The sequence below is a fragment of the Diaporthe citri genome (assembly GCF_014595645.1).
Source record: "Diaporthe citri strain NFHF-8-4 chromosome Unknown scaffold_6, whole genome shotgun sequence".
Lineage (NCBI taxonomy): Eukaryota > Fungi > Ascomycota > Sordariomycetes > Diaporthales > Diaporthaceae > Diaporthe > Diaporthe citri.
The window spans coordinates 471666-497736 of record NW_025064851.1 but is presented as its reverse complement, the minus strand read 5'-3'; the positions used below and the strand labels follow the sequence as shown (position 1 = coordinate 497736).

The 26071-nt window shown below is 25.7% G+C and overlaps 2 protein-coding genes across 2 annotated transcripts; one reads left to right on the top strand and one right to left on the bottom strand.

Annotated features, from left to right (window-relative positions):
- Positions 1-14920: 14920 nt before the first annotated feature.
- INS49_012161 (uncharacterized protein) lies at positions 14921-16164 on the top strand (the record flags this gene model as incomplete). The annotated part of the gene is made up of 3 exons (XM_043172866.1): positions 14921-15244; positions 15297-15629; positions 15718-16164. 3 exons carry the CDS (start codon positions 14921-14923, stop codon positions 16162-16164), a joined length of 1104 nt encoding a protein of 367 aa, XP_043022163.1.
- A 617-nt stretch (positions 16165-16781) lies between these two features.
- INS49_012160 (uncharacterized protein) lies at positions 16782-17863 on the bottom strand (the record flags this gene model as incomplete). The annotated part of the gene is made up of 2 exons (XM_043172865.1): positions 16782-17582; positions 17663-17863. The coding sequence occupies 2 exons, from the start codon at positions 17861-17863 to the stop codon at positions 16782-16784; spliced, it is 1002 nt and encodes a 333-aa protein (XP_043022162.1).
- Between the last annotated feature and the right edge of the window lie 8208 nt (positions 17864-26071).

Genomic DNA, 26071 nt, shown 5'->3' with positions numbered 1-26071 from the left:
GGGACTTAGTAGACCACTCACTAAAGGCACGTAGTCCATAGTCCTATAGGAGATTATCCAATGGGAGGTTATCCTACGGGAGGTTATCCCACGGGAGGTTATCCAAGGGGTTAGCCTTCATCACCCAGCCTGTAGTCCTCGGCCTTCATGGCTGCAGTGGAGGATGTGCTGCGGGCAAGGCGTTCTCCAGTATCAAGCGGTTGTAAGCACACTTTAAATAACATGGGAACGTTCATTAAATTGACTTCGTGATGCGGCAGTATTATATAGTAATACCCTACTGGGTCTGGTCAATGTGCTTCTTTATGCACCTAACTTACTAAACAGCACTGCAATGATTATAAGGGACGCTGTAAACTGTATGGTATGGGTGTATAGGTTGCTTGGTTGCTAATTATGCTTAAAGGGCAGTGCCTTTAATATTTTAGGCTATAACGCTGCTTATGTAAGCAGCTGCTTATCCGCTATTTATGGATTTATATTATTTCCTTCCTTAAATAAATTATTTTTAATTTTATTATATAATTTATATTTTTTAATAAAGAAGAGTGGGATGTATGTTTAATGTTTGGTTTATGCTTTTATTAAATAATTGTTCTTTTTTATTATTATAATAAATGGCAAGGTGGCGTAGTGGTAATGCACCTTTATTTGTTTTAGTGGTTTGCTTTTTAATTTAACTGTTTTTATAAAGATTTATTAAAAGAATAATAGCCTTTAAAGGATGGCTTTTTAAATAGGGGAATCTTAAGTTTAACTTTTAATTTAGTTAATTTCTTTTTTTATTTTTTTTTTTAGTTAATTAGGTAAAAAAGGCATGATTTGCTTGAAAATAAGGTATTTAGTTGAATTAATGAAATATTAATAGGTAATTAATAATAATTGGCAAGTTATTACTTTTTATTTTTGCTTAAGTTGCATTAATTAAGCGATTTAGTTATGGTTATGCTAAAGCATTGTTTTATTAACATATTATAAGCTTTTAATGGGGTAATTATTTATAATATATGCTAGGAAAAGGTTTATATTATTATATATATTTTTAAGTATAATGTTGTTAAGGCTGTGAAAAGTATAAGTATTATTAATATAATAAGTAGTAATAACTTAGGGATTATTATAATAAGGCTTATGCTTATGAGTATATTAATGTATTTGCAAAACTTAGTTATTAAGAGTAAATATGCATAATAATGCCTTATTTTTTTAAAGAAATGCTTAAATTTAATTATAAAAAGCTTTTAATCTTATAATATGGTTTTATATTAATAAAGCCTTATATTCCTTAATTAATTGCTTTATAAAGTTATTATCCTCTTGCTTTATAAGTTTTTATATATAAGTAATATAGGGTTTGTATTTTAAAAGTAGTAATATATTAAGGAAAAGGAAATAAGGGCTATATTTGCTTAACTTTAAGATTTAATTATATAGCATAATTACTTGCTATATTAAAGCTTAAATATCTTAATTTAAGTTAGCTAGCTATTTTTATAAGATTATATATTTTAAGTTTTTATTAACCTTCTTAACTTTATTATTATCTTTTAATTTAATTAGCGTAATTAAGCATAGCTTTAATTTATGTTAATAATGCTAAGCTAGGGCAGCTTTATTAATAAAGTAATTAGTATTATTAAAAATTTATTTATTAAGTATGCTAAAGATATTAATAATCTTGTTTAGCAATGAAAAAGTGCTTTTAAATTGTTAATTTAATGTAACCTTTGCCTTAACTTATTTAATAATGTATTTAATAGCTATTAAGATTAATATGCCATTAATTAATGTAAAGTTAATAGCTTATTTTATTAATAAAGTTAATAACGTAATAAGGTTAAGGTTAGGTAATGTTAAGTTGGATATTTTTATTAGCTAATATTATATATACTTAATAATGATTTGCTAAATAGTGAAAGTAATCTTAGGGTGTTAATATTCCTTTAGTGCTTTTTAAAGGGTATTGCTAATTGTTAAATAATTATATGCTAAATATAGCTTCTTTATAATTATAAACAAGTTATTATACTTTAAAATTAATAAGAAGAATATTGCCTTTAAAGCAATGCTAGCATTATAAGAAGGATTATTAAGTTATTATTTATATATATAAATTCTATATAATTATCCTTAAATAATTATAAAGTGCTTTTTTATTTATTTTAAGTTAATAGCAAAGGGGAAATTAATTTCTTCTTAAAGATATTTAAAGATTGCTTATAAATTTACTTAGTTAAGCTTATAAGGGTATTAAATTTGCTTAGGTAGGTTCCTTTTCTTTTTTTGCTTAAAAATAAATAAAGTAAATTTAAAGATTATATTTTTAAGTGGCTTAAAAAGGTAATTAATAAGAATATTAATTTTATTAATATAATATATAATATAAATGCCATAATGCTTAATAGCATTAAGGAAATATATAATCCTTAGTAATTAATTAGCCTTTATGTTAAGGATTTTAAGGAACTTATAATTTATAAAAATAATAATCTTTATGCCTTAAATTTAATAAAATTAATATTAAAGTATTAATAATATGCTAAGAAGTTTTTACTTTTAAGCAAAGTATTAAGTTTATATATTTATTAACTTTTTTAAAAAGTATAAAATTAGGTATAAAATAAACTTAATTTTATATAAATATAGCTAAAAGAGGGCAATGCTTACAAAGCCTTAATTAGCATTTATCTTTATTATAAAAAGAAGTTATTAATTAAAAGTTTTAATAATTAAAAAAATAATAATAGCATTATAAATATCTTATTATTATTATTATGCTATCTTTAATAAGGTAATTAGCTAACTTTTAAAACCATTAATATAATTAATTAAAGCGCCGGTCTTTTTAAAGTATGCTTATATTAAGTTTTAAAGATACTTAACGGCATTAATAAAGCTTTAAACTTTTATGGTTGTAATTAGCATAGGCTAATTATAAATAACTGCAATCTTTATTAAGTTTATTATAACGTTTTCTTTTAAGATAAGGAAGCTTAAAAATATACCCTTATAAATAAAGAAAGAAGTTTTTTAAGTATTAAGAATAAGATTATAATGATATAATTGCTAAAAAACTATAAATAGATATTTATATAATTATGGCATAAAATTTACTTATATAGCAATATTATTTAAAAAGCTGTATATAATATTTTAAAGATTTTAAAAAACTTCCTTAATAAGAGCTTAAAAGATAATTAAAGCATTATATAAGCTAAATAGCATTATTAATTATTTATATAAGCTAAAGAAAGTAATAAATATTATCTTCTTAATATTTATATAATAAATATTAATACATTAAAAGCTATTCTTTAAATTAATAAAAGTATAATATTTATAACTTATTATATGCTAAATTTAATTTATTGCGTTAAGCATAAGATATGCATATTTTTTAATATGCTTATTAAGCTTTTAATAGTTATAATAAAAATGCTAAATTATTTATTATAATTTAAGTGCATTTTAGCTTAAAAGAATAGGTTTCTTTAAGATTAAATATAAGGCTAATGCTTAAAGGCTTTTGCTTTTCCTAATTAATATTCCTTTATATGCTTTAATAAAGTTATAAATAACTTATTTTTATGCTAAATTAAATTATTAAGGGGGTTAATAAAATGGTAAATTATTGCTAATATTAATATAATGCTTAGTTTTTGCTAAAAGGTTTATTTAATGCTTTTTTAAGTTAAATAATTTAAGGAACTTAATATAATATTCCTTAAGGTAGCGCTAAATTTAAGGGTTATTTATAGGAGTATTTAAGTATTATTTAAAAGCAGAAGGTTAAGTATTTATAGCTAGGAAGGCCATTTCTTTTATTAAATATATTAAGTATTAATAAATAAATAGGATTAGTTTTAATTAATAAGGAAATGTAAATAAGTAAATAATATTTTATAAAGTATAATAAATTATTTATTAATAAAAGATTATTTTCCTAAGCGTTAGCTTTGCTAAAAAGGTATTATTAAGAATAACTTTATAAGAAATAATAAATTAATTTATAAGGTTAATCTTTATAATAAAATGGATTATTATAAGAATGTTTTTAATAATGCAAGGGTTTTTGCTTTTAATACCTTTTATATAAGTAGGGTAAGAAGAATTATATAAGGTAAGCTATGCTATTAAAGATTTAGAATAATAATAAATAATAGAATTATAATTAAAAAAGGTATTAAATTTATAGCTATTAAAAAGGTTAGCTTAGAAAATATTATAAGGGATATTAATATCTTTATAAGCTAATTTATTATAAGTAAATAGCAGTTAATTATTAGCACTTACTTTTATAAAGTAAGTACCTTAGCTGTTTTAATCCTTATAATTTAATTTATTAAAAATATTATTAAGCAGCTTATTAATATTATTATTATTATTAAATTAAGCAGCTAAGTTGTAATGCTCCTTATCCTTATTATTTAAATCTTAATTAATAATGTAAATATAGGTGTTTTTATAGCTAAATAAAAGCTAAGAACAAGGCTTTTTATTACGCTAAGAGGAAACTATATTATGTAAGTAAGAAGCTAGGTTAGTATGCTTATTATCTTTATATAAAGTGCTTTTAAGTGTAATAAAGTGGCTATTATTGGGTGTTATAAAGGCTTTAAGCCAATTAAACTTGGAACGGTAATCTTTTGCTTAATAGCCTTGCTTATTGCAGTTAAAGTATATATTATTTTTTTTATTAGCTGCATTAATATAAATAAGATTCCCGTTTTATTATTTAATTATATAGATTGTATGTTTATTAATTTAAGGGTTAAAGATAATGGTTTGCATAATTATAGCATTAATAAGTTTAATTTAAGTTATTTTAGGTTTATTAACCATAGCTAGGCTAACTTGCAAATCATAAAAGGGAGCAGAGTTACTATGCAGCTGGATAGGTATTTATGGGTTAGCGTAAATATTTCGCTCCACTATCTTGCTAATATATATTTTAGCTTGCTAAATAACTTCCTTAATTATTATAAGGGTGGTTATTATTTAAACCTTATTAAGGATTTTAATAAAGATGCTAGGTTAATTAATAAAGATTTTGTTTAATAGTATTAATTAAATTAAGGGGGCATTTTATTAAGTTTTTAATAGCTTATAATAAGCATTATAAACTTTCTAAGCTGTGGTTATGGATGTGCCATAGGGGGATAGCAGCATTGGGCATGATAGGCATTATAGGCACTATGGGTAATTGGCATTAAAGCACTGGCAAGCAAGGGTTATGTGCAGCAATATATAACCACCCTTAGATAGTTTATAGCTAAAAGGAGGTTTTATAGCTTATGGCCGCAACCTTTCTTCCTTATATGTAGTTAATTTAAATATAACTAGTTTGTTATTAATTAATATATATTAACCTAATTAATATTAATTAATAATTACTTATAAATAGTTATAAATAGTAAAGTAAGCAAGCAATAAATTTATATTGCTATTAATTAAGCAATAATTATTAATAATAAGAATTATTATAATTAAGTTATAATATTTATGCTAAATAATTAATATTAACATTATAAAGGTAAGCAATTATTAATAATAAAATCTTACTTAATTAAATATTAATAGCTATGCTATAATTAAAATTAATAAAAAAAGATTAATAATATTTTAACCTTTTTATTATAAAAATTCAACCTATTAATTAATAAATCCTTAGTAATGCCTTAGATTTATTAATCATATAATATATTTCATTATATAATTAATATTAAAAGTGCCTATAATTACTTTACTTTAATATAAATAATAACTTATATTTACTTAAGTTAATAAACATTTTTTAATAAATACTTTTTTATTATATAATTAATATTTTCTTTTTATGCTTTAAAATAACCTTATTATATCCCCTTAATTACCCTCTTTCTTTTTCCCTTATATATAAATTATTTAAATATTTTAATAATTTAATAAAATGGCTAAATTTAATAGTAATGTTAAGGAAATACCCTTAAATATTAATAATGCTTTTATATAAAAACTTTAATTACTCTTTAATCTTAATGAAAAGTTTTAAAGTTAATAAGTTAATTTTAGCTATTAAAATGAATTAATAATAAAGGTAAATAGCATAATTAATTAAGTAAACGCTGCTATTCTTAAATTTATAAAGGAAATAATAAAATGCTAAGATATAAATAATAATTTACTTTAATGCTTTATAAAAAACTTTACTTCTTAAGACATAATAATATTTAAAAAGTTAATTATTATTTAAAACTTTAAGAAATTTCTTTAAAAAAAAGGAATTAATATTAAAGAAAGCGTTAATAAGCAATATATTAATTTAAAAGTATTGCTTATATATAATAAGTATTCTTTATAATGAAAAAAAGAACTATATAAGGCAATTAATATATATAAACTTTTTAAGTTTTATACTTAATGGCTTTAATTTTAAAAGCTAAAAATGATAAGTATTTAAAAAATATTTACTATTTAAAAAATTTAAGAAATCCTAGCTCTTAACGTGGTTTTGCTATTTATGGCTTTTTCTTATTAAAACTTAAAGCAATTAATTCCTTTTATTAAAGATAATAAAGAATCTTAAAAACTATAACCGTTTTATTCTTAACCATTTATAAAATTAAAATAAAATACTATTTAATTAACTTCCTTATAATAAGTATTATAATTATTATCTTATAGAAAAGAAACCCTTAATTAATTAAATATAAGGGCTTCCTTAAGATATTAAGAAATATTATCTTAATGGAAATTAAGTTTATTAAAATACTTAAAAACTTTATAATTTAAGGGATAATTTATAAGCATTCCCCTTAAAAAGTTAATAAAGACTTTATATTTAGCATGTGATGGGCTTGGGCTATTGCCCAAGCCTTATATAGTGTGGCTAGATAATCCAAGGGAGCTTGGATTATTACGTACCTTTTGGCTTAATGGTTAAAAGGTTGCTGCTTTGCAGCTTATGGGAGAAGGCGCTAGCCAGCCTGCAGCCCCTTTGGGGCCAAGCCCATAACATAGCATTACTATTTATTATAGCATTAAAACCTTTATAAATATATAATTTATATTAAAATTTACCCCCTTAAGAAATAATAAATAATTTTTTTAATGCTAATAGCAATATATAATTTAACAAAATATAAAATAGAAATAAAAATTAAGGTAGTAAATTATATAATTTATTAAATAATAAAATAAGAATCTTTCTTAATATTTACTAAATAATAAATATTAAACTTAAATAGTTTTATGCAATATTTCCCTTAATTCTTAAAAATTATATTAAGATTTATTATATTTATTATATTAATATAAGGTTCTTTATTTATAATATATACTTAAAGCTTAAAGCTTACTTTAATATAAAGGTTAATTATTAATAATACTTTTATAATTAAATCTTAATTATATTTAATAAAATGCATATTAACTTAAAAAATATTAATAAGCATTTTTAAAAGGTTTTTATTATAATATTTAATAAATTATAATTATATTAATAAGCACTTAATATACTTTATTAAGGAGATAACTTTTTATAAATAATAGTTATTTATGCTTATATAGGCATATTGGAATTATAGTATATACTTTTTAATCCTAAATACTTATACAAAGCATTATTCTTAAAATTAAAATCTTTTTTTAAACTTAATCTTTAATGCAATATTAATTAATATTATAATAAAGATAATTAAAGTATTAATAATAAGGAAAATAAAGCATATTATATTAATTATTAATATTAAAATAATAAGCTATTAAGCTATAATAAATATAACTAAAAAAGCTTTAATTATAGTAACTTTAATTAAGGCAATTTTAATTAAGGTAACTTTAGCAATAATAGCTTTTATTCTTAATATAACCCTTGCTATAATAATTAATAAAATACCTTAAGAAATAAAAAATATTATATTTATAATAAGATTAATTATTAATTTTTAAATTACTTATTAATAAAATATTAATAACGTTATAATTAATACCTTATATAAGCAAAGTATATTAATTATAAAGCCATTAATATTAATTATGCTGCATTCCTTATTAAGTATAAAAAACTTAATATAAGAATTATTTTTAATAAAAAAAAATAATTATAAAAATAATATGGTATATTATTAAATTATTATAAATAATGCCTTTTTTTATAATTTCTTTTTAAAAGATATAATTATTAAGGAAGATAATATTAATAAAGATAAGGAAGATATAATATTTACTTTTGCTTTTTAATTTACCTTAACTAAGAAATATGCTTATACTTAATTTTAAGGCATTATCCTTAATATAAGTACTATAATTTTTTTTATAATAAGATATAAATAATACCTTATTCTTTAATATAAAAACCTTTTTATATAACTTAATACCTTATAAATAAGAAAAGTATTTATTAAATTTAGCAAGGAATTATAGGCTTTATTTTTAAAAATAATAATAATAAAGGCTATAATTAGTTTAATTACCTTTTATATTATTAGAAAATATACCCTTTTCTTACTTTATATAAGTAATATAAATAAGTTATATATTTATTTGCAAAATATAATAAATAAATTAGTTTAATAATAGCTAAATAATTTTAAAAAAACATTTCTAATTATTTAAAAATAAAAACACTTATAATACTTTCTATATACCCTTATTACATTCTTTATAAAAAAGGAATTATATTAATTATATTAATATTTTAAATACCTATTAGTTAAACGTTTTAACTACTTGCTAAAAAACGCTAGGCATAATATAAAAGCAGAAACTTTAAAAACTATTATAAAGTTTTGCCATTACTACTAACTTTATAATTCTGCTTTATAAAGATTTAAATTTACTTTAAAAGATAATTATAACTTTAATTATAAAATTATTATTAATATTATATATCTTTTTAAAAATAAGTTTATTTTTTATATTATTAATTTAATAATAATATTTTAAATAGCTTAATTTCTTAAGTTATTTTTAACTAAAAATATATAAAAAGCATTTTATAAGTATTAAATTAATACTTATCTTAATCCTTTTAATTAAATCCTTTATAATGCTAATATAAACTTTATATTTATTAAGTTTTAAGGGATAGCATAAGTAATAAGAATTGCTTATAAATAAATCTTAATAAAAGCTTATTAGTTTATTAATAAAATTAAACGTTATTATGCTTTTCTTTAATAAGTATTTAATATTTTATATATTAAGTTAATTATTACTTATATAAAAAAGGCTATTCTTTAAATAATAGTAAAGGCTATTAATAATACTTATAGCTCTTAAGGCATTATATTTATATTACTTATCTTTAAAGCTTATTTATATCTTATAAAAAACTTAGCTTTAACTCCTTTAATATAAAAGTAAGCTAAAGTTATTAAAATAGTTATAAAGTTTTTAAGGAAAATAAATATTAAATAATAAGTAAATATAGCTCTTAATACTTATAATAAACTTAATATTATAAAAACTTTTAATTTATTATTGCAAAGTAATATAAGAGTATAGTAAGAAAAAAATAAATAACAAGGCTTATATAAACTTCTTATTATTAATAATTATAATCTTACTTTAAATTTTTTAAATAGCTTAATAGTTTTTTAATTTATAATAATATAGCTATATTATTATAATAAAATAAAGAATATTATAATTTAAACTTTATAGCTAAATAATAATTTATAATATATTATATACTTTAAGCTAAATCCTTTAAATATATACTTAAATTCTTTAAAATTAAGGCAATAAGGATAACCTTTAAGAATAAAAAATAAGTTAAAAACTCTTATTAAAGCGTTTTTAATATAAATATTTATTATTTAAGCATTTCTTAATTAAATATTTATTACTTAATGCAAAAAAAATAATTATAAATTTATATTAAAACTTTAATAAGATGATATAATTATTATACTTAAAAACTTATTTAAAGAATTTAATTATAAGGAAGTATTAAATTTAATTAAATATAATATCTTTAAGTTTATACTTTATAATAAGAAAATATATAATAGTATATAACTCTTTAAATTTTAAATAATATATAAGATTAAGGGCAAGATTAAAAAGCCTTATAAAAAGTTATACCTTATAATAGCTAATTATAATAATTATAATAAAAAAGAAATTCTTATTTAATTCCCTATTATTTAGCAATTAAGCTAATAACTTTTAATTACTTTAATATTATTATTTTTTTAATAAAAAATATATATTAAGCTTTAAAATATTATTTAAACTTATTTATAATTAAAGTTAAAGCTTAAATATATAATACTTATAAGGTTATTATTAAAAATTTATAATAAATATCTTTTTAACATCATTATATATATTATTAAACCTTTATATAGCATTATTAAGTTTAATATATATTAATAAATAATATATTATAAACATTATTATAAGGAATTAAATATAGTTATTTTTGCTTATAACTTATACTTCCTTATTTTAAATAATAATATAAATAACTTTAATATTATAGCTATGCAAATAAATAATACTTTCTTTATTATTACTTTAATATTTTTAATAATAAAGAAAAAAAAATTAAAAAGGCAAATATTTAATGCAAGCTAAAGATAATACTTACTCTTAAAATAATACTTAACTTTAATAGCATAAAGATTATTATTATAAAGGATAATATTATTAATATGCATTAAAAAGGCTAAGGCATAAAGATTGCCCTTATTTAAATTACCTTTCTTAATTAAGGATAATAATATGCTAAGCAATAGGTTTGCAATGCTTACTTAACTTTTATTTATTAATTAAAAATTACATTTAATTTATTTATAGCTGCTTAAATTATTAATTTAAGCAAAAAAGATTATAATAAACTTAATAAAAGGCTTTAATAATAAGCTAATTATCTTAAACGCAATATATAATATATGCTACTTAACTTAATTATAGCTAAATTATTTATCTTTATTAATAATTCTTTTGCTAATAATTAAGATCTTAGCTTTTAAATAAGCTTTATTATTACTCTTATTAATAAAACTTAGGGTAATAGCTTTACGGAATTAAATATTTATAGCAATATTATCTATTGGTTTTTCATTAAGTGCAAAAGAGTTATTAAAAGCGTTTTAGCTTTTAAGATTTATAATATGGTTTATAAATTTAATATAGGTATTATTTTAATAGCTACTTTACATTAAATTAGTATTTATCTTAGCATTAATATTATTCCTTTTATAATTTATATAAATTTATACTCTTTATATAAGTGCTTAATTAAGCTAAGCATAATTAAAGAGAAATACCTTATAATTAACTTAATAGCACTTTAATAATTATATAAAAAATGCAAAATCTTTAAGATTTAATAAATTGCTAATAATTATAATTTAATAAATGCCTTTATAAAGGGTATGCTAAATAAAACTTTTAAGCAGCTTATAAGTATTAATAAGATTATAATTAAGATATAAGGATATATTAATTAAGAATAATTATCTATTTAGGCAAAAGGAAAAGATATATTAAGACTTAATGCACTACTTATTATTAAGGAAAAACGTTTAAATAAAAGTTAATAAAAATCAATAAGTTAAGATAATTATAATAAGGTTAAAAAAAAAAACTATTAAAATAACTTAATCTTTACTTTTATTTAATAAAAGTATATAAAACTAACAAAAGTTTAAATCTTCCTTTTATTAATTAACTATAAATTACCTTAAGGAATAATATAATATGGCTTATATTTAAAATTACTTCCCTTTTAAGAGCAAACCTTATAGCTAAGATTTTTATAATAATGCTTATGCATTAAGGGTTTAGGTAATAAGGGTTACTATTATCTTATAAATACTTAAGTTGCTAGCTTATATTTAATAAGCATTCCTAATTAAATTTCGTAATTTAATACTTATATATTAATTTTATATATGTTTTTATTTATTAACTTAATTAATATTAAATAATTTCTTAATACTTAACTTTTCTCCTTTATTTAAACACCTTATTTACCAACCCTTATAACTTATCCTACCCATCCTTCCTTTATAACTAATTAATCTTTATTTAATTATGGAAATTAAGTATAATTAAGCTTAAGCTAAATTAAATTAAGGCATATTATAAGTTAAAGATTAAATAATAATATTATTAATTTAAAAGTTTAATTTAATCCTTATTTAACTTAAGTGCTATAAGTAATAAAAGCATAAATTTATAAAATGCATTATAAATAAAATATTTATATAGCAAAAGCAATAATTTGCGCTTTATTAATTAACGTAATTAAAATGATTTATTATATATAATTATTAAAATAATCTTTATTTATTAATTATATACTTTAATGAAATAATTAACCTTTAACCCCTTAATAACAACTTAAGCCTTTTTATATGCTTGCCTTTTATAAGCACTTAATATAATTAAATAAGCGCATACCTTTAATTAATTTAATTAATTAATAAATTTAAACTTAATAGCTTTAAGTTTAATTTAACTTCTTTTTCTTATATATTTTTTAAAAATATATATTAATTACTTAATTAAAGATTGTTAATATAGTTATAAATATGCTATAAGGAAATAGCAGCACTAAGCATAATAAGCATTATAGGCATTATAAGCAATTAGCATTAAAGCACCGGCAAGCAAGAATTACGTATGGCAGCACGTAACCACTCCTAAATAATTTATAGCCAAAAGGAAGTTTTGCAGCTTACGGCCGCAACCCTCCTTCCTTTTATATAGCTAATTCAAATACAACCAGTCTGCTATCAACCAACATACATTAACCCAACCAACATAAGCAAAGTTAATATATAACTTATTTTTAAAGGGAAGTAAAGTAAAAAATGTTATTATTATTAAGTGAAAGGCATTATGCTTATTAAGAATTTAAATAATAGCTTTAATAAGGAGTAGCTAAATTAATTAATTATTTATAGCTTATTAAGTAATGCTAAAGAAGTTGTTAAAGAGTTTTATAATTACTTTAAATAACTATATTTTATAAGGTATTATTATTATTTATAGCAAAATTTATATCTTCTTTAACTTATTAAGGATTATAATATTAGCTATATTAAGATAAAGCTTTTTTAAAATGGAAACTTTTCCTTTTATAAAAGCTTTTAAGTAAAAGTACTTGCTAAGCAGGATAATTGCTAAAAAGACTTCCTTAAGTTAAAAGTTAATTAAAGTATAGAAATAATTTGCCTAAGTATTATTAATAAAGTAAAGATTAAGTTTATTATTATTATAATAGTTTATAAGCTTAAAGATAAGGGTAATATTATTATTATAAAGATATAAGTTTAAGGGTTTTATGCTCTTATTTTATCTTTAAGGATATAATTAGCTTTTAATAATAAAAATAAAAATGCTTTAAAGCTAAGCATAAAGGATATTATTATATTAATTTGCTTTATTATTAATAATTTTTAGCTATTTTTAAAAATTCTTTAGCTATTTATTAAATTTATTATTAATAACTTTAAGGTTATTTATAAGGGTAATAAGGGCAATTTATATATTATTTTACTTTATAGCAACCTTTTTTATAAATTAATTAATATAGTTATATATAAAAGCAATTATAATGCTATAATTACCTATATAAGTAGCTGCAGTATTAAAAAAAGGAGGAAAAGCTATATTAAGGTAAAGTAAAAATAATAGTAATTAAAGAAAAAAAATTAATAAAAATAATGCTAAATTAATAAATTTCTTATTATTAATGCTTATTTAATAATTATTTACCTTATAGCTTATTTATTAGCTATTAATAAAAAGTATTATAATGCTTATTATTATAACTTTTAATTAACTTTATAAATATTTACTTATAAATAATAACTTTAATATAGATGCTATTATTATATAAATTAATTAATAAAGTTGCTTTTTAAAAATAAATTGCTAGCAAGGGATAAGGTTAATAATAGTGGTTTAATAAGTTTTAGTTGCTTAAAAGGTTATTGCCTTTAAGGAAGGCTATTAATTAATAGCATAAAGGTTTATAATTATAATTTTTATTAAATAAATATTTTAATAAAGTTTTCTTAATAAAAATAATTATTTTTATGCTTCTTTATATACTTAACTTATTAAATAGCATTATAATAATTATAAGAAATGCTATAAATTATATGGTATGGGTGTATAGGTTGCTTAATTGCTAATTATGCTTAAAGGGCAATGCCTTTAGTGTTTTAAGCTGCAACGCTACTTATGTAAGCAGCTGCCTGCCCGCTATCTACGGATCCACATCAATGAGTTAGTCAGAATGGCCTGTCAGTGACCTGACAGCTTTAATTCCTTGTTTGGATGTACTTTTTATCGCATTGAATATCTTTATTGACTTTATTAACAGGCATAACAGCGACATCATTGAAAAGTATCATTTCACACAAGGCACACGGCTGCTTAGTAGACATTATTTTACGTTTCAGTGCCGTCTATGTCAGTTGCACTAGGTCAATGGAACCAGGTGAAGTAATCGAATCACTGGTCTGCGCTGCGAACGAGCACTCTCAAGACAGTCGTACGCTGGCTGGTGGCATTCCATTGACCTTCGAGTCACAGTCCGCTCGAGCCAGGATTTAAAGCGCAGGTTGCAGGTCTCTTCCTTTCTTCATCTCTTCGGTAGCCGCAACGCAGTCACTGATGGCCGCCTTGGCAAGCTCGCCCACCGAAACGGGTACCTGCCTGCGGTTGTTTGCTCCAATAGAGACCCAGTGGTGCATTACCCCGTGTGCTAGCGGCTGGGCCCAACCTGTTGCCGGGATTCACAGCCCGCTGCCATTCATCGCCCCCAGTGAAACCAGCCTACCCGAGTACTTAAGGCCTAAGACGTAGGTACTCTCAAGGCCAACATCAACCCTCTTCTTTCCACACAGATACAGTCCACTTGACGTCGAATTCTCAGCACAACAACAAACAATCCTCCCAAACCGAAAACGTCATGGGCGACCCCTCTCGGTGGGCGACTGTTGCTCCCCCCGACCACATTGACACATGTTGCGTGTGCGAGGTTCTCGATCCAAATCATCAAAACGTCTTTGCGACTGCCATGTCAAACCTGCTCTCCACAGAAATCGCAGAACGAACATTCGCGCAGATAATCGACGGCCTCCCACTCAAAGACGTCGCTTTCAGCATGCGGACGCATGAGTACACTCGATACGACCCTGTCTTTTCCCATGTCGAGCTGTGTCCTGGCGTTCTCGAACGGACCAGGATGCTCAGAGATGCTTTCGACCCAAAAGCCATGGAATTGAGAACAGATGTACGTATCACTGAGGGTATCATGGAAGAAAAACAAGTTGAGAAGATTGCAGGTTCTTCAGAGATACCAGGAGGTCCCAGCTGGATCACGGGCGTCCAAACTCCCTCTGCTAGAGCTCGTAGCTGTCGCCGTCCACACCATCGCAGCGGAGCTTTTTGGGCTCGACGGTGCTTTTCACAAGAGAGACACCCCCTGCACCAGTCACAGGGGGGACGAGGGAGATGACATCAGTCGAATCCCACCCTGGCCAACCACCTTCGCCGTGGTAGGATTCACAGACACGAACCGGTTTCCCGCAGGAATCGCCGATGTCGCAGGCTATTGGGCCGAGGACATCATCTTCGGCGGAGTTGTTTTATTCGGCAGAGGAGAAAGCGGTACCGGCGTGAGTAATCTTCCCGCTGTAGAAGCTTAGAAGTCTCCGTGAAGTATTCTGTCCAGATTTGGCTGACAAAATTTCAACTTCTGTCTAGCACGAGGGAGTTTGGTTCAACTCCCACCGCCGCGACGTGACATATCGCATTTACGCTCTTACTTCCGACCAACTCGATTCCCTCCTGCAATTTCTGGAGTGGGTGCCGAATGCTCTTACGGGGGGTCAGGAACAACAGCCAGAATGCCCCCTTCCGATCCTAGGAGATGATAACAACTTGACCCGGATCCAGCCTGACGTTGCAATTCCCATGCATAATGTATTCCGGGACCGCTGGGAACGAAAGGCTGTGTGGAGGGACTATTCGCATTACTGCATGGGTTCCAGGCGCTGTGTAAAGACGGCACTGGACTTCCCGGAGGTCAAGAATACGCTGCCAGGGGCAGGTAGACGAAGGCCAGAGCACCAGGGAAAACCGCTGACATTTGGAGATTTCTTGAAGAAACGACAAGATGGAAAAGGCTCTGGCCCTCAGCCTGGTACATAGACCCTGGTCAAAGTGGGCTTGGGACAGACGGCCGCTGTGCCCTGCAAATTTTTGGAGTTCGACTAAAGGAAAATGCCGAGAGGAACAGCATGAGAAGATCCCAAAGCAGAATGCATATTCAAACAAGTGATTCCTTGCAATGATGCATTCCACCACTTTCGGAGCATTTGAGAATGCGATTTTGTCCAAGAACTGACAAATGTTTCAAGAATATCAATCAAACCATGTCACATAAGTATTCAGGCAATAATCAAGTCACGTCCTAGTGCCTTACAGTAGTGCGGATCGAGTCTCCAAATATCAAGAATTTGTCCACCACTTCCCAAGGTTGTGGTATGTACACACGCTTTTGATTTTCGAAAACAATATAGACACATGCAACCCGAACTATCAACAGGCAAAGCATACGAAACCGGCCTGAAAAAACGGTGAGTGACCTCCTCAAGCTTCACGAAGTGAAAAGAGCACCCCTTTGAAGTAGCCTCATGCAGACCGGGCTCTAACGTCTAGGCATCACACGCCAACACCAATCTCTTGATGCGTTTTAGTCTCCTTTTCCGTATAGGCAGATGACATCCCCATCATCAATTATAAATTCCACGAGCTCCCAAGAAGAATTACATCAGGAGGTAAGAAACGAAAGCAGACGCCGCACCGAGCACGCTGACACCGACAGAGGCAGCGGCACCGGTAACGATGGGGGTAGTGGAGGTCGAGTTGCTGCCAGCACCGCCAACAGCCGAGGTAGGACGGGCAACACCGCTGGTAGCGAGGCCGGTGGCCCCGGAAGCACCAGCGCCGGTGGCGGTGGCCAGGCCGGCGGAGAGCGAGGCGCAGTAGGCGCGGTTGCGGGCCGAGTCCTCACCGGTGCAGACGGCAAGGCCGCACGAGCACAGCTCCTCGCTGCGGCCGCCGGCGACGCACTGGCGCCACGTGGCCTGGCAGTCGTCGCTGTCGGCGGCCGCCGCGGTAGCGGTGCTCGCGGGGGCGGACCCGGAGGCCGAGGCCGACACGGCGGCGCAGTAGTCGCGGGTGCGGGCGTTGTCCTCGCCGGCGCAGGTGGCGAGGTCGCAGCCGCAGAGCTCCTCGCCCTTGCCGCCGGCGATGCAGGCCTTGTAGGACGACTGGCACTTGTCGCTGCTGCCCGTGCTCGTGGCGGTGCTCGAGGGCGCGGCCGCGGAGGCGGACACGGTGGCACAGTAGTCGCGCGTGCGGGCGTTGTCCTCGCCGGCGCAGGTGGCCAGGTCACAGCCACAGAGCTCCTCGTTCTTGCCACCGGCGACGCAGGACTTGTAGGTTGCCTGGCAATCGTCCGAGTCGTCGGTTGAGGCACCGCTCAGCGAGGAGCTCAGCGAGGGGAAGGCGGATCCGACGCAGGAGGCCACTTGGGCTGCGCAGCCAGCCTGGTTGCCAGAGACCTGTAGAGTGACGACGAATGATTAGAATTGATCGCTCCTACTTTGTGTTTATACGGAAGTTTCCCGAAAATATTACTTACGCCGTTGCCAGGCGCACGGCACTGGTTGTAGTCGGTCTGGCACTGCTCGCACTGGGCCTTGGCGGCAGCACATATGGCCTGGTTGGCATCAGGACCGCCGCGGCACTCGTCGAAGAGAGCGCTGCAGTCGGTGATCTTGGCCATGTCGATCTGGGCGTAGGAGACGGCGGAGAGAGCCGCGGCAACGAGGACGAGCTTCATGTTGACGGTATTAGGATAGTAATATTAGAAGTAACAAGTACAAGAGCTGTAGAGAGCGTCAAGTAGAAAATCAAGCGAAAAACTTTGTAGTTGGCTTAGTGTTGTCGGCAGAAAAAAACAAGTCCATCTATGTCAGTCGTAGCGTCTGTCTTTATATTCACGACTAAGCACGATAATAGTGGAGAGCAGCCTCGAAAAAGTCCCGAGTTCTGGAGACAACATCGTAATTGAAATAAACTCATAAGGTTGCTTTTCCCTGCCAAGCATGGAGCCTGGCAGTTTTTGACACCCACAGGACCCTCCAAAGGGGAGTGATCGCCCTGTACGAGAGACTTGTTTCGGCTGGCCCCACTTTTCGCACCCAGACCGAGCAAGTCCACCTGATGAACGGATCACGTCGCAATCCACTTTTGTCCGTGTTGGGCCTGCGTTAGAGGATCGACGTTCCCCACGAACTTTATATTTTTAGGACCTTAACCCACGAAACAATGTGTCAGTCAAACCCAATGCCTCCACGGCGAAGCCCGATTGGCCCCTTGTCGGCAACGGACCGAGAGGGCAATACGGGGGACAAGATGACAGGTCAACATCTTGTGTAGCCCTTCAGCTTGGGCTTGAGCATGAACTCAACACCACTTTTGGCAGGGCAATTTACTTCACGGTCAGCAGTGCATCGTCATTTGCTTATCCAAGTCTCTTGATATAAATTTTGGCCCACACATACACCCACATCCCGGGCACTCTGGTCCACAAGCATTCGAAACAAAGCCCGGGATAGCTCGGTAGACTTAGTACATGTGCCACAGCTTCCTGGGGTCGCATCTGCTTGATGTCCCAAACCTGGTGTGAAGCCGACATCCGCACACTTGCAGAATGTTCCCGTCGGCACTCCGGCCGTGGTGGACCCCACAAACATAGAAACACGCTTCACGATGGCAGCTGACGGCACGAGTCAGCATGTAAACTCGGATCCATCCGGCCGAATTTCGCAAATTGGGATGGCGGTGATGGCCTCCCTTTTTCGGAAGAGTGAGGTCAACCGGGTTGGTGGTACTTGGTTACACTTCGTCGCTGCCTCATCGCGAATCTAGGTCGTATCAATTGTGGTCAGGGGCTGCGCAGTAATTTTGTTGGCAAGTACGACCCTCGCTATTAGGAGGCTACTTTAGTTATCCCCTACGGGGCACGTAGCCTCTTAGAACTTAGACAAAACAATATTAATACATGATTGCTTCCCATACGATTATTATATATATAAGAAACCTACTAATATTAATTAGTAATCATGAGTACCATAGATTAATAAGGTAAAAGAGGCAACCTTATAAGGATTTCCTTAACCTAAAAATCATATCCTCCTTATTAATAAGCGTTATATAGCAATAATTACTTTTTTAGGCCTCCTTATATTATTAAACTTTCTAAGTAGATATTATAAAGATTAAATAAATTAAATGGCATTTCCTGCGATATTTATATGTATATTTATTGCTATTTAAGAAATATGCATTTATTATGCATAAAACTTTATTAAAAATAAACTTATTATAAACCTATTTTTAACTTTTTTTTAAAACTTAATAAAACTTAATAAAGCTTTATTTTACTAAATGGATAAAGCTTATAATTATTGCAATTATTAAATAAATAAAGCTCGTAATTATTGCAATTGCTGGAGCTAATGCAATGCTATATTATAAGTAAGCGCAAGTTATGCACTATGCTTTTAGCTAATATGGAAGGACTTAATAATAAGAGAAAGCCCTAGCTTTTAAGGCTTAAAGGAATCAATAACTTTTTCCTCTTAATAATTATAATTTGCTCTTTATTAAACTATTATTATTAACTTATTTTTAAATATTATTTATTTTATTAATATTTCTTTATTTTATTAATTTCATTCTTTATAATATTTACTATGAAAATTTATAAGAATAGCTAATAATGCTAAGGAGCTATCAGCTCTTATTAAAGGGTATATAATTAATAAGATGCTTGCTTAAACTTTAATTAACCTAACTTATTATAAACATATTAACTTAAAATTATAATTTATAACCTTTATATAAGAAGCATTAATAAAATACTTAATTACCTATTTAATAAGTATTTTAGCAAGCTATATATAATAAAACCTTTATAATAACAACCTTTTCATTACTTATCATAAGAATTATATAGCATAGATATAGGCAATATTTAAAGCACTACTAAATCCTTGCTAATAATACTTAAAAGTCTTTCTTTAAATGCAAGGCATTTATATAAAATGCAATAACCAACTTATAGCATTATAGTTAATTGCTATGGCTTAAGCTAAGAAAAGATTAAAATAAATTAATAATAAACTTTGCAATGCCTTATTAGCCTTAAAATTAAGCATAAATAAATATTATATGCAACTTTAAAAATAGTAATTATAAGCATAACCTTTATAAGAACTATAAGCAAGCTTTAAATAATAATAGTTGCTAAGAGGGCAATCCTTAGGATAATATTTATTGCCGTTATTAGCTTTAGGCGCGTAATTATAAAATCTAAACTTAATAATATAATCCATTAAAAACTAATATAATTAGCAAGGCCTATTATTATTAGCAAAGAAATAGAAATAAAGCTTATATTAAAGATATATACTATATTTAGCATAACCTTGGGCTGCCTTGAAAATACCTTTGCTAAATAAAAAGTATAACCTATATAAAACTCTTCCCTTATAGCATATTCTTAATAAATGCTTGAATTTAATAAAGTTAGCATAGTTTATAAAAACCTTTAATAACTTTTATAAGTATATTAAGGATTTATATAACTTATTAAATAATAAAATAAAGATATTTTTTAATATTTACTATTATGCTAAAATTTAATTAAGTTAATTTCATATAGTTTTTCCCTAAATGCTTAAAAATTAAGCTAAGGCTTATTATCTTTATTTTATAAATTAAATTAATATATTTGCAATAGTATATCTTAAAATTAAAATGCATTTTAATATAAACCTTAATTATTAGCATTATTATATAAATTAAATAATAATAATGTTTATAAAGATAAAAGCATAAAATTTAAATAAAAACCTATATAAGGTTTTATATTTAATGCTTAATAAGCTGCAACTTTGTTAATAGGTATTAGGCTAAGATTATGCTAAAGAGGATAACTTAAGAATAATAATAATTAAAGCTTATAAAGGAGTTTTTAAGTTGGAAATGGCTTTTTTTAAGCTAGCTTAATTATATAAAGAATTGTTTTTAAACTTAAGATTTGCAATAAAAATATAACTTAGCTATATAATTATAATTTATATTATAAATAAAGTTTTAAATTAATATTATATTAATTGTAAATATAATGGCTGGAAGCTAAGAGAAGAATAATAATTATAGTTTTAAGTGTTTTAAGGAAATTAAAGATTTAGTTAACTAAACTTAAGCCGTTTAAGCTTTAAGTAGCTAAGATCCTATGGCATTAGCTATAAAGCTTAAAGTAATAATGCTTATAAAGGAAAAAGAGAAGGATAACCTTAAAAGAAAAGATATTATATTTATAAAAAGAAAGGATGCTAATTAATTAAATATTTAGCTAATAAGCAATATTTAGTAAGAAAAAGCTATTTAATATAATATAAATATAAAGGTTGTAATAATAACTTTAATACTTTTTTAAGTAAGTTTAAAGGATATAAAATAAATAATAAAGATGAATTTTATAAATATAAAGATAAATAAGATTAAGATAATAATTATAATAGCAATATTTATATTATAAAGATAGGACTTAATAAGAAGGTTTATTATGCAAATATTAATTTCTTAGCTAATAAAGCATTTATGCATTAAATCATAGGAAATAATATCTTTTAAATAAAAATAATTATTGCAATTAGTTAATTTATCTTAAAAAATAAATATAACTAAATTTATTTTTAAGAAATCCTATTAAATATTAAAGCATTATTAGTATTTATGGTTAAACATAAGCAATTTCTTGCATTATAATAAGAAGACCTAAAGTATTAAATCAATTTAATCGCCGTAAGGAAAGCTAAAGTTAAATTTAATAATAAAATAACCATTAATTTACTTAACATAATGAAAGTTTCCATCTTAATTAATTATATTAACTTCTATATTATTTAAACATAAACCTTATTCCTACTTTACCTAGTAAATATAAATAGGCTTTAAGTATATTATAATAATATTATAAATAAAATAGTTTCCTTTAACAGTATAACTATTATATTAATACTTAGAAAATAAGGCTACTTATGGTTTTTCCTAAATTAAATTATTAATGCTATATATTTCCTCTTAGAAATAGAAATAAGGAGATTCCATTATTACTTTAAATACCCATTAATAGATTAATTATACTAAATGCTTAAAAAAGCCGGCAATTTAAATATTAATAAATAAGCAATGGCAGAGATTAAGAAGATATATTACCATTATTAAATAAATAAACCTGCACCTAAGCGTTTTAAGTTTATATTATGCAATAATCATAAATTTAACTATAAAATCTTAATTAACGTAATATATTTAAGCAAACGTTTAATCCTTTACGTTATAAACTAAGCCATTGCTTTTTAGGAAGCGAAATTCTTAAAATCTATATTTATAAAGACCACATAGCAAATACTATAAATGCTTTAAATTAATATATATTAAGAATTACTAAATATTATTAAATATAATATAAAAATAAACTTTGCATCCTTAGAATTCCATTTAAAAGCATAAATAATGGAAATTAAATATAAACAAGTTCTTATAAAGGCATATTAATTTATTAAGAAAGTTAAGAGATATTATTAAGCCCTTAAATAAGCATATAAAATCCTATATATTAAACTGCATAATAGCGTAAATAACGATGCTATCCTGCAAATAGCTATAAAAGCTATCAATAATACTACTAAACTAAATGAATTGATTTCTATACTTTTAGTCTTTAGCGCCTACCCATAAGTATTACATAAGTTACCATTATCATTATTAATATAAAAGTAAGCAAAAGCTATTTTAAAGGCTATAAAAATGCTGCAAAAAACCATAGCTAAATAGTAAGTACGAAATGCATTAAATATTAAAGTTAAACCTATCTTTAGTATGAAATATTCGCTATAATGTAAAGTTTATATATAGAGAGAGAGAAAAGGGATAAAAGGGTTTATATAAGGTTATTATTATGGATAGCCATAATATAACCTTAAATATGCTAAATAAAGCCGCGATATTTAAGTTAACAATCATTTAATTATACTATTAAAATAATAATAAGAAAATGCAACCCTTATAAGCAAAAGACCTAGCTATAAAACCTTAAATGCAACTTATTATATAATTACCATTACTAAAAATAAAAAACTGCATTATTATATTATATCTTAGAAAAAGAAAATAAAAACTATAACCTAGCAATTAAATTAAAATAAGATAAAGTTATTATAATACTAAGCTTATTATTTAAAGAGTTTAATAAAATGGAAATTAATAACTTTATTACTAAAGGTATCTTTTAAATTAAGAAATAATTAGCAAAGCAATATAATAAATATTATTTCTTTAAGTTCCATATAATATAAAAGGTAAAAGGTAAAACTATAAAACCCTATAAGAAATCCTAATTTATTATTTAAGGTTATAATAATAATAAAAAGAAATTAATCTTAATGCAAAGCTTAATTATTTAAAGAATAAGCTAATAAACAATCCTTATACTCACCCCTTTATTAATTTAAGAAAAAGGCATGGTTTTTATACTTTAAAATATTACTTAAGCTTATTCTTAAGCAAAGTTAAAATTGCATAAAATAATTCTTATAAAGCTATTAAAGGAATTAAGAAATAAATACCCTTTAAGCATAATTATTTATATCATTTAACCCTTATATAGCATAGCAGAATTTAGCATTTATTAGTTTAATATATATTAGAGATATTACTAATAAAAGCTTAAGATAAACTGCTTTATATATAATCCTTGCTTAATGATTATAAAGCCTGCATAACTTTTTAAAATGATAAGCATATAAATAAATAATATATTAATTTTATTTATATTAAAATTTCAGGATAAGGAGGAAACTAAGATAAAAGCTATAAAATTATAAGGAAAACCAAAATAAAAGCTAATGCCCAGAAACTTAATAAATTATAATAGGGCTTATATAACTATAAATATTACTGGCTTAATTATTACTTAATAAAAAGGATAGGCTAATAAACTTACCTTTATTAATGTAATAATTAAAGACGCTTCCTAAAGATACCTTGAATAAAGAGCCTGCAAAGCATATATAGCTTTAATTTATCAATTAAAAGCTTTATATAATCTTTTAATAGCTATATAAATGCAAAACCTAAAGGCAAAAGATTATAAGAGCCTAAATATGTAATTATTATAGTAAATGAATAATATTATATAAGGAATTAAATATATACCTCTTAATCTTAAAACAGCAAAACTTTTTATATTTATAAATAAATTATTTATAAATAACTGGAACTTAATATTTTAATTTAAATATATTATTGTTCTTGCAAATAAAACTTGCAAGGAAATTAAGGGATTTATAATAACGGGTAATATTTTCCATTAATTATTAATAAAGTATAAATATATTACTTAAAGTATGCTAATAAGCAAAATTTACGGCATAATAAATAGAGTGAATATTGGAATCTCTTTAGCTATAATAATTAAAATGGCTATAAAATAATTTTCATTGCTAAATATACCCTTAATTATTTATATAAACTTATATAGCTTATATAAATACCTTATAAAGCTAGGAATAATAAAGGAAAAGCGCCTTATAATTAATATTATATTATTATAAGAATTATATAAAATAAGAGAAATTGCTAAAGTAAGGTAAATAAATAAAAAAGATAACTCTATTAATGTAATGATAAAACTAACTTTAAATATTGCATTATAAAAGCTTATTAATAATAATAAGCTTTATATATAGGTAAATGGGTTAATTAAGAGACTTGGAGTAGCCCCTTTTTGCTAAGGAAGGAGCAACTTGCCGTTAATACCTTTTTCTTTTAACCTTATTGCCGCTAGTTATAAAACCTTATACCTTTTAAATTTAAAACCCTTAATATAAATTTTAACCTTTTATACTTTAATTAATATCTTTTTAATACCTTATTATATATAAAGATAACCTTATAATTATTAATATTATTAATAATTATTATTTTAAAATTAACCTTATTATTATTATTACCTTTTGCTATTATTTATTAGCGATAACGTTAAAACTAACTTTTATTAAATTTATTTGTAATTTATTAATTTCTTTTATAATTAAAGAATAAATTAATAATTATTATATAATAATTATAAAGTTTTATATTATAAATATTTATTTTAATTATTAAATTCCTATAAGATCTTTTTCTTCTTATTATAATAGAAAATATTAATAATAACTTGTAAGGGTTATTTAATACTTTTATTAATATGCCTTATAAGGATAATAATGATAAGTAAAATTATTTAATAAATATTATATTTATTGCCCGCGTTAAAGACATAATTAGTATAACCATTATTACAATTGCTATTAATATGATTAATATTAAAGGTAGCCTTATTGCAATCCTTAACTAGAATTAGGATTTCTTTATAAACATTGTAATTATAACCTTAATTAATAAAATAAACATTATAATTGCATTTTCATTAAGTAATAAGATAAAGATTGGAATTATTACTAAGGCTATAAGAAGGGCTAAAATCGTCTTAATTAATAAGGATAAAGATAAGCTTATTGATTTTATTAGCTTTTATGGCAAGGTTGTTATTAATAACGCTTATTTAATAGATATTAATAAGGATATTAATAATAATAACTTTTATTTACTTGCTTATTTAATAAATATTAATAAAGATATTAATAATAATAACTCTTATTTATTTAATATTAATAATAATTTAATTATTATTAATAATAAAGATAATTAAAACTAGGCTAATAAAACCTTAATAAAGATTATAAAGACTGCCTTTAAATTTACTTTTATGCTAGGCATTAAAAAGAATAAGCTGCTTATTAAGATAAACTCTTAAGGAATTATTAAAATTAATAAGCTAAAGGTTATGATTATAACTTAAGTTAAGATACTTTTCCTAAATAACGTTATTATAATAGCTATTATTTAAATTATTAATAACTTTTAATAT